The 10,088-nt window shown below is 37.1% G+C and overlaps 1 protein-coding gene across 1 annotated transcript in view; it reads right to left on the bottom strand.

Moving 5' to 3' along the window:
* Positions 1 to 2,625: 2,625 nt before the first annotated feature.
* Positions 2,626 to 10,088, bottom strand: part of LOC104168038 (medium-chain specific acyl-CoA dehydrogenase, mitochondrial) — an 11,331-nt gene continuing 3,868 nt past the window's right edge. Inside the window, exons 5-11 of the mRNA XM_009708476.1 lie at positions 9,662 to 9,742; positions 8,749 to 8,879; positions 7,470 to 7,578; positions 6,433 to 6,573; positions 6,261 to 6,356; positions 5,318 to 5,566; positions 2,626 to 2,697 (exon numbers count right to left, since the gene is read on the bottom strand). Of these exons, the coding sequence (XP_009706778.1) occupies positions 2,626 to 2,697; positions 5,318 to 5,566; positions 6,261 to 6,356; positions 6,433 to 6,573; positions 7,470 to 7,578; positions 8,749 to 8,879; positions 9,662 to 9,742 (879 nt within the window). The remainder of the gene's footprint in view (positions 2,698 to 5,317; positions 5,567 to 6,260; positions 6,357 to 6,432; positions 6,574 to 7,469; positions 7,579 to 8,748; positions 8,880 to 9,661; positions 9,743 to 10,088) is intronic.

Below are 10,088 nucleotides of genomic sequence, written 5' to 3'. Positions count from 1 at the left end.
GGGGGGGCTGGGTGGGTATTTTTTTGGGAGGGTGTCCGGGGCAGGGGTTTGAGGGGTTATGGGGCTGCGTTGGGTATTTTGATGGCTTTTGAAGGGGTGGGTGGGTGTTTTTTTTAAATACAGCAAATACTTGTGCAGCCTGTCACAGTGTTGATCTTCTCGTAGGTAAATAAGATGGCAGTCTACAGCCATTAAGCACTTCAATAAGTAATGCAAATTTCCTACCTGCTGACAGGATTTGTACAGTCCAGGACCAGATTCAGAGGGTGCGTGACAGGGGCTGTAGCGAAGGAAAGGCGTGTCAGTGAGTAGCTGCGAATGAAGTCTCAGAAGGGTTCAGGTGGGAAGGGTCCTCTGAAGGTCATCTAGTCCACCCCCCTACCCAAGCAGAGCCAGTTGTGCAGGACCATGTCCAACTGGGTTTTGAATATCTCCAAGGATGGAGGCTCTACAACCTATCTGGGCAACCTGTGCCAGTGTTTGACCCACCCTTAGAGTAAAACAAGTGTGATTATTTGTGTTCAGATGGGATTTCATGTGTTTTAATTTGTGCTCATTGCTTCTTGTCCTGTTGGTGGGCACTACTGAGGAGTGCCTGGCTCCCTCTACTTCCATCTCATGAGGCATTCATGCACATAGGTTAGATCCCCCTGAGCCTTCTCTTCTCCAGTCTAAGCAGCCCCTGCTCTCTTGGCCTTTTTTCATGCTGCAAACCCTCCATCATCTTCATGGCCCATCCCCCAACTCTCTCCAGTATGTCCATGCCTCTTTTGCTCTGAGGACCCCAGCACTGGACACAGCACTCCGGGTGTGACCTCACCAAGTGCTGAGCGCTTTCCCCAAGAAGTCTGGGGAAGGTGCGTTCTGCCAGTGCTGAAAGAAGGGCCTATCCAGGGTAAAAAAAAAAATCTCACAAAAATTTCTTCTCAGGAAATGTAGTTGAGTATATATACTGGTGCAAAGGAATAGTAGGTTTAAATATACTGGATTTGAAATAAATGCAATGCTGTAAGTCATTCTTAAGGAAAAGCTACACAATTTCACTTGAATCATCCTACTTGAACATTTACTTGATTAAGAAGGGTAGTAGTGAAAGAGGCCATGCTCTCTGAAGCTGATATTCTGTTACTACTGGGTAGTATCTAAATCCTTAAAACCAATGCACTTGCAGACAGCAGCAACGCAGGTCTTGGTATTGCTGAGCTGGAAGGGCTATTCAGCTGCTGTGGGCTGTAGTGTAGTGACAACTCCAATACAGCTGTAACATACTTCAGACACTGGACAACTTACCTGAAATACAATTTAAATGATCTGACAAGCAAAATAAATAAAAGCAATTCCACCTCTGTGCTTATAAATATTTACTAGAATGCAGAAATGACTGTCAGAAATATCACTTTGATCACTTAATTTTACAGTGAAAAAACAGTGTTGTGAGGTTCTCATTTCTTGCCCTTTACTGTATTTGGGCATTTGGAGTAATATCCAAGTTTAGAACAGCATTGTTATAACTGAAAATAAGGCAGTTTCCTACAGGTTCTTTTGCATGGGATCAGTTAAAATGAAAACATGTTTAAAATTGAATGATCGTATTTCTTTTTTTCCTACTATGATAAAAACACGTACCTGTATTTCTCAAGAGTAGTACTTAACATTCACCCATAAAGAAGTAGTCCTGCTTAAGGCACAAGAAAACAACTATTTTCTTCATAAATCTTGCATTTCCTTTGAGGCACAGAGAGAAACGCACTGAATGACAATTTCTGTCTTTGCTACATTCAGGTGAATAAGAAGGTTAAGTCACTGAAAAGAAGCCCTATGAAAACAAAAACTAGTTTTTATTCATACTGACTCGTGAACGTGTGTAAAATATAGATAATCTGCAAGCAGAAATCTGGCCACCATTTGAGAGAAGTAACACCAATCTGTGTTGTAATTTATGAAAATGTATGTTCCCGAAAGGTCCAGAAGTCAATATGTATTCACTTCCAATTTTTTTTTAAAGATGGAAATTTCTAAAGGCCACAAAACCACAGTGTTAGCATTTATTTTAGCAAGTGGTGACCTAGAGACCATGTGCTGCAACATGGCATTCTTGAGGAGCAGAACAGCTTTTTTAAATTTCCCTGAGATTTATTAATTTGATAGCCACCTAAACTCCAGTGATAAAACAGTGAAAGCAAATCTGTATCATTATAAACAATATAGAAATTCCTAAAATCCACTTCTTTGTTACATGCAGAATACCTTCGCAGACAAAAAAAAAAATTTAAAAAATCAGAATTTTGTTCACTTTTTTGATCATATAAATTTTACAGGGAAGGTTTTCACCTCTTCTTCCACCAAAAGCCAAAGATTTGAGTGAAAGAGAGAGAGTGGGGAAAGATGACAACCAATCACTTTTGAATTCAGAAATGTTTAGAAAACACCAAGTTTGTTGGTCAGAAGGACTGAAGTGAGGGAATGGATGAGGAGTACAGAAGTAGTGCTTAATCATGTACACAATAAAAAGATTTTGAAGGAAATTTTCCATGCCTTTCTAATTGTATTGAGAAATGCACTAAAATCCTCTTCCATGAGAACACAGAACACTACAGCGGTGCCATACATGCTTGATACGTTTCTTTAAGCCTTGTATTTGCCGACATGTTCTCGAGCTATGATCATCCTTTGAATCTGAGAAGTTCCCTCATAAATCTGAAAAGAAGATTTGCAATAATGTTAGCTGATTATTTTTTAAAATATTTTAAAGTATCTTTCGACACTTGTAAACCTTCATAGCACTAATCCAGTTTGGATTAGGATGTGCAGAAAGACAGAGAAAAGTGAAAAAATTTGAGAGCGATTCTCAATAAACCACATACAAGATATCGAGAGAGAATTTTGTTCTCTCAGATGCTCTCATCAAAACTCAATAAGGTTCTTATGAAATTAACAGACATAGTGGGTGAAGAAGGATGGGGAAAATGTCTTATCTGGGGAAGAAAATACATAATGTAAGTTTTACAAAATAGGTTTTGAAACAATGGGTGGAGGGGAGGAGGTGACCTGTGCTGAGAGTGTAGTATTTTCTTTGACTAGCCTTTCAAGGCCATAGCGAATGTTCGCTTTCATCCGTTTATTGCCACTGCTCCTTCTTAACTAGTACTCTCTTCAACACAGTATTTCTTTTTTTATTTTTTTTTTTTTTACCACATATTGCATTTTCCTCTAGAAACTTTCTGCATCATCCCTCTGTTCGCTTTGGCTTGCTGGCAGCAAAGTCAGAGATACACACAAAACATGTATGTAGGTCTAATGCAGAAAGAAGGCCATATACTCCACAGGTATAGCGCAACGTGATTCAAGGGCAACATAGTTCAGGAGTTTAAGTGTTTCAGCTACCGGTTCTGCCAAAACTCGCTTTGGCAAATTGTATGTGAATTCACGTTCTCTATAGTCATAAAATAAGGATAATCTTCCCAAGAACCCTACAAAGCTTTTGAAAAATAAAGACACTGTAACCTGTGGTCATGCTAGTTTTTTGGTTCAGAGGAAACAGTTAATTCTCAAAGTGAATTCTCTAACTGCTGCTGCTTACCCTGTATCTAAATTACTTGCTAATGAAGACAGACATGAAACCCAAGTGTAAAGACATCAAAACCCACAGCCTTCTTAAGTAACCATGAGAAAGGTTTTGGTTTCTAAGCCAATGGGAATAGTTTCAAGCATAATTGACAATTAAAGAAGGGAAATTTTCCGAATTTGAGAAACTAAGGTAGAGTTCCTACCATAGTAGCCTAGATTTGTAGCCAGACAGACCCAGAGCAAAGTATGGACATGTAAGAATGTTACCACCAGTAAACACAGTAGCAGAATTGTAGTAGCAGAATACTGAGAAATATCAAATATATGGAAGAAAATAACAGGTGGAAAACCAAGTTTCTGTACATGAAACAAATGATGAAAAGCATATACCATCTGGAATTGGGCAGTAATATAGGGAAGCGTAATCAAGAGAAATGGATGAAAGAATTGTAAAGACACAAGCCTTTCCTCTATTCTTTTGGGGATGAAGGGGAGCAGAAGAAACACCAAAAATTAATACTAAATCTGATTAATTTAAACAATTTAAAAAAAGTCTACCTACCCATGCATTCGTGATGGATCAGTGTAATGGAAAATCTAAATTAACTGGTATCCTGTAAAATCAGTTTCAACTTTCAAATAAACTTCTAACCCTCCCACTCTCTTTCTCTAGAAAAGCATGGAACTTGACAGGAAAAAAGCCTAATCATAACGAAGTTTAATTACGCATTCATTTCCTTACTTGCAGGAGTGCAATTAGGACTCAACCTTGCGATTCCAAAACAGTAATTTTCTATCCTTAGAGAAAAATTCTTGGCTAGTGAGAATAGTTTTAATTTTAAAGTCAGCTGTAAGAAAAATTTCAACTAGCTAGAATCCTAAGAAAAACAGTTGTTATAACTAACATTACAGATCATGGTCCACATGCATTTCTTGATACCTGTTTTGATATGTTTTATGTAGTCATTAATGTCAGAGAGAGGTGAAAAGATAAAGATTACTGGTTTTGCTAAGCATAATTAAATCATTCTTGCTGAATAAAGAACTGTATCATAGTATATGCTAAGAGAAGAATTATGACATGGAATAATTTCTTGGTAATAATACTGCAGAAAAAGATCTGGGGATTATGGGTGACTATGGGCTAAACATGAGTAAATACAAGCATGTTTTGTTCTTTTCGGGGGCTGGGGGCGGGGTTTTTTTTTGGGGAGGTTAATCACTCCAGGCTGTGCCACACTTCTGTTACTACAACATATGCAAGATAATTAATCCATGATACTCAGTGCTGGTAATATTTCAACTGAAGTAATCTGCCCAGTTTATGATACCAAAGTTTCAGACAGAAGGTTTAGAGAACAGCAAGAAGTGACAAAGAGAACAGCCTTATACATAAACCATCCCTACTTGCAGAATACCAAAGCAAGCACTAGCATTTTGATCAGTTTTCTGCAGTGCTTTTTTCTAAGAGTTCAAAGAGTCCAAGAATTTCAAAGTGTTATCACATCAGAAAAAATAAACCATGCCACTAAATTTATTTCTCTTGTGTAGGTTAATTTGTTGATCTAATGCAAAGAGTTTTGTATGCAAGAATTTGCCTGATGTCAATGCTCTTTCTTTAAATGGAAGGATTATTGCTCTCATCCTCAAAAATTTTTAAATATGTGTACATGATTGACTTTAAGTAGCCATCAGTTTTTTTATGTAAAATGTATGCATTACTATAAAGATCACATTCTCTTTTACTCACCTGGTATATTTTAGCATCTCTCATTAGTTTTTCTACAGGATATTCAGTATTAAATCCATTTCCTCCAAAAATCTGCACTGCATCTGTAGCTACTTGGTTTGCAACATCACCCGCGAATGCCTTTGCAATGGAAGCATAGTAAGTATTCCTGCGACCAGCATCGACTTCCCATGCAGCTCTTTGGTAAGCCAGCCTAGCAAGTTCCACTTTCATTGCCATTTCAGCAAGCATGAAAGACACTGCTTGGTGCTACGAATGATGAAATAAACTAAGTTAACATTGCCTGCTTAAAATTCTCTGACATCCAAGAAGAGTGTAGTCTTCTTAATTTCTTAATTTGCAAATTCAGCACACTCAGGAAATTGTACTTGAGGAGTTCTACAGAATTTGGATCAGGCTCTCAACAGTATGTTGAATTAGGCTTTCAAGTTTTTAATTCGAAAATCCACTTAGTCACAGGGATTAGGTATTGAATTATGAAGCTGTGCTTTACTTTTCATGAGATCTGTATTTAGCTTGCTGTTTATTCATATTTCTTAAAACCTGGTAAGTGGTGTGATTGGCAATGTTTTCTATTAATATTAATACTGTGAGTCGTTTCATGTACCTCACAAAGGTTTTTTCCTTCCCTGAAATCCCTGTTCATTAGAGTTTAAGAACTTAAGTATGTCCTGACAGTACATGAGTTTCAGGGGTTTGGGTGGAGTTTTCTTTGTCATTTTACTATTATTATCAATAAGTTATAGAAGAATCCCAGGAGCTACTGCATAGCTAGATGTACTGAGATAGCACTAGCCTATATACTTGAAACCCCAAGCAATGGCAGAGATATAATAAATCACATGTCCCAAATATCAAGGAACAACCTTGAAAATTCACCAGCAGTACATCTGGTATGAAAACATAGCTTTCTGATATATTTATTTTTACATATTTAACTTACTTCAACAATTGGTTTCCCAAAAGTTTTTCTCTCCAAAGCATATTTAGTAGCTTCATCGAGTGCTCTTTTTGCTAACCCAACAGCACCAGCTGCTACCTGAATTAAATATAGCACAGAATGAAAATCAGAAATTCCTGGTACATTTTTTATGTAACTTATTTCTGATACTTACGGGTGGTCTGGTCTTATCAAAAGCTCCCATTGCGATTTTAAAGCCAGCTCCCTCAGCTATTAATACATTTTCTTCCGGAACTCTTACATCTTCAAAGACAATACCTCTTGTATCAGAGCAACGCTGACCCATATTAATTTCCTGAAAAGGGAAGTTTACAGAGGTGCAACTAAATTGGATTCTTCCAAGGTACAACGTGTTTTCATTCATTAGTTTACTCAAAGCATATTTTCCCCCCCCCCGCCCCCCAAACACTTTGGTTTTATCTAAAAATCACCATATATACAACAAATACTAGTTTTGCACTTACAGACCAGCATGCCCTTAATTTGTCAAAGCTGGGCAGTTTACTTTCTCTGTATGTGAAAGCAATTCTGTCACTGTAATCACTGATTTGTCTTTTTCTAGTTCAACTGTATCTTTTAAGGTGGGAAAGGAAAAAGTAAAGAACCTAATATGTAGGCAGTAGTAAAATACAGCTGTACTGCAAACAAACAAATAAATGAGATTCTCAAGTTTTCAGATTCCTTTCCTAATGTTCAATGTCTAGTTTTGCCTGCTACTGAAAATAGTACTTTCTTTGTTTTCTTTCTTTCTTTCTTTCCCTCTCCCACCCCAAAAGAGAACTAGCACCAGCATCTCAGGCCTATTCCTTGAGCAGGAGTAGCTAAAATTGAAGCACACTGTGTGTTCATGGTTAAAGTTGTCCACCTTGCTTCTCACACTTCCAAGGCATACTACTTCACATTAATTGGCACTTGCCAATTAAATAGTTCTCAAAGATTCTTTTGCAGCTGTGCAAAGTCATCTTAGACCATTCTGAATGATTCCTTATCTGAATTAATAAAATTATAATTATTAAGTATGTGTTATTAATAGTTTCTGTATGCTGTGAAAATGAAAATATTATTGTACATGAGCACATGAAAACGTTCAGTTGCTTAACAGTCTTTTTTACTGAATGGCAATTAGTTGCATTATTGGTTTAGAAGTGAATAATAATTCCTGACTTAACAAATAAGAGGTACATTCTTCACCTTTCTTCCAATTTGGACTCCAGGGCTATTTGCTTCCACAATGAATCCAGTAAAGGCTTTGCTTGCAGGAGCTTTTGGATCTGGATTGGTACGAGCTAGCAAAAAATACCTAGTGTAAAACAAAGATGAGGGGAGTCAGTTTATCCTCACAATTAACAGTCAGATACTTTTGTAGCTACTACGTTCAATGTTTTTATGTTTGTTTGTACCATACAGTAAATCTATCAATAAGTTAACAACCCTTTTTTCTTGGCCCTTCCAAAAAAAACCTGAGAGGGAATGAGAGAAGAAATGTCAGTGCATCTCTTACTGCAAAAGTCAAGATTTAATTAAATTCCTTCAGATCAACAAGCAAAAGTTCTCCACCTTTTCTATTTATTTTAAGTCTTAATATTACAATCAGCTTCACAAATAGTACAAAAGAGGCACATACATAAAAATTATTGTTTAGGAAATACAGTATTGCATGCAAAATGTTATGCTATCCTCTTGATTTCAAATATCTTAATTTTATTCTCCGAAGTTGTAAATTACGGTTTTTGTGTTACAAATTAAACAGTTTTAAATCACATTTGTGGTGTTCAGTAACATCAAAAGATAGCTGATAGATTCTCTTTGATGGTTCTGCCCTGAACAAGGAAATAAATTTATATGTAAAAGTATCAGTTTTTCCTCTTGAATTAAAAAGAATTTATGTGTTGGGGATGAGCACGATGAAAGTGGTCTATATTGTAAAGAACCTCCATAGACACCACAACGAAATCTGGATTCTTTGACACTTGGAAAATGTCTTCCCTAATGAAAATAAAATGTAACACCACAATCCTAGAGTTTTTCTATCTTCACTAAAAGTGAGAGATGATTCTACTAGAATCAGAAGCAACTGATCTCAGTCACCACACTCACAAAGCAAGGTTGCTTGTAACACGAGCCTCTTGAGCACTTTGCAGGTTAACACTTACTGTTGCTGCCCTTCCCTGAAGAGAAAGCGGAATTAATTTTGTTTGATAGCAGCAAAAATTGAGAGGCATTCTTGAATGGAGTTGTCACATCATCACTCGGTTATCCTTTTCAGGCATTGCACAGCACTGAGACTTCTTATACCTTGTCCTGATAAACTGGTCACAGATTGAAGTGTAGTGTGGTGAAACATAATGAATGTTCAGATTTGTAACAGATCTTCAAAGGAATGCTAGTATCTAACTTGGGGACACCCCACCACCACCCCAGCATAGAGGAGAGTAACAGAAAATGTAACCTCACTCAAAAGTCAACATACCAGTTTGCTTTCCCACCATTTGTGATCCACATCTTCTGACCGTTAATAACATATTCATCTCCTTTCTTCTCAGCCTTTGTTTTTATACCAGCCACATCAGAGCCTGCTCCAGGCTCTGTTACACAGTAAGCCTAAAAGAAAATAAAATGCAAAATCTTGAGGAATAAAAGTTCTATTTTTAAGCAACCATGAGTTATTGCAGAATTATGTGCACCAAAACTGATCTGTAAAAATTTTAAGTGGAAAACCCCAAAATACTACATCAAAAAAAACCCAAAACTGTCGTAAGAATCCAAACATGTATGGGTTAATTTTCATTATAAATCCGTAATAATACATAGAATTGTCTTTTAATGATAAACAGAACCATTCTGTAACTTTTAATAAGTCATCACTTCCTTATGCTTCGCAAACTCTGATATGAAAGCTGAGAATCTTTCAAATTTGAAAATGAGAGCACAGAGTAACCCTTCATGGTTACCGTGCTCTTCATTTTATGAGGCTTAGTTGTTCAGGTTTTAACACATTGCGCATGAATCTCTACTTCTTTCTATGTAACAAATCTTGCTTAGATAATACTTAAGATCCATAAATGCAGTTTAATGCCCATCTGAGTTGAGTTTGTGCTTATATAAACATTGCATTTTTCTTAAACTCCTACACCTTCTCTTGAAAGAGAAATAAAAGGTATTCATTTTCAGTGAGTGACTTAGGATGGTTTTCCAGGTAATATCTTCTATTTGCTTATTGAATGCTTCTAATTCAATATTCCTTGACTTTCAGTAAATGCCACTGTTTATTTGCAAACCAACAGGCTACGTTGTGAGCAGGTATCAGTGTTTTTAAAAAAAACACAAACAAACCATGATTAAAACATTACGAAGAGCCTACAGTGTTCCTCAGTTATACTTACACACATCATCGGTTCCTCTGTCATTCTTCCTAAATATTTTTTCTGCTGCTGCTCATTTCCTGCAATGATTACTGGCATTTGCTGAAAGAAAATATTTAGACCATTGTCACCGTTTAAGGCTGGGCCAGCGCTTAAAGCGGGTGCAGATGCTCTCTGTTAACCCCATCCTTTCCCAGAGGGGGAAGGAGAGGAGAAAGGGGAGAGAGACTGACCGGTTGGAACTTAAAACAAACTTTAATAAAACAGTAACAGTGAAAATAGTATAAATAAATATTAAAGCTAATATTACTACTAATAGAAATACACAAAATCGATATTGCTCTTCCCGATGATGACGGTGGGACCATGTGCTGCACCGCGGCAGTTCGCGGTGCTCACGCGGCATGGCAGGCACCCGGACGTGCCCGAACTTGACCTGAACGCAGGG

This window comes from Cariama cristata, unplaced genomic scaffold, assembly GCF_000690535.1.
Source record: "Cariama cristata isolate BGI_N322 unplaced genomic scaffold, ASM69053v1 scaffold23909, whole genome shotgun sequence".
NCBI lineage: Eukaryota > Metazoa > Chordata > Aves > Cariamiformes > Cariamidae > Cariama > Cariama cristata.
Note: the sequence above shows the minus strand (reverse complement) of the source record. Positions and strands in the feature narration are given on the sequence as shown.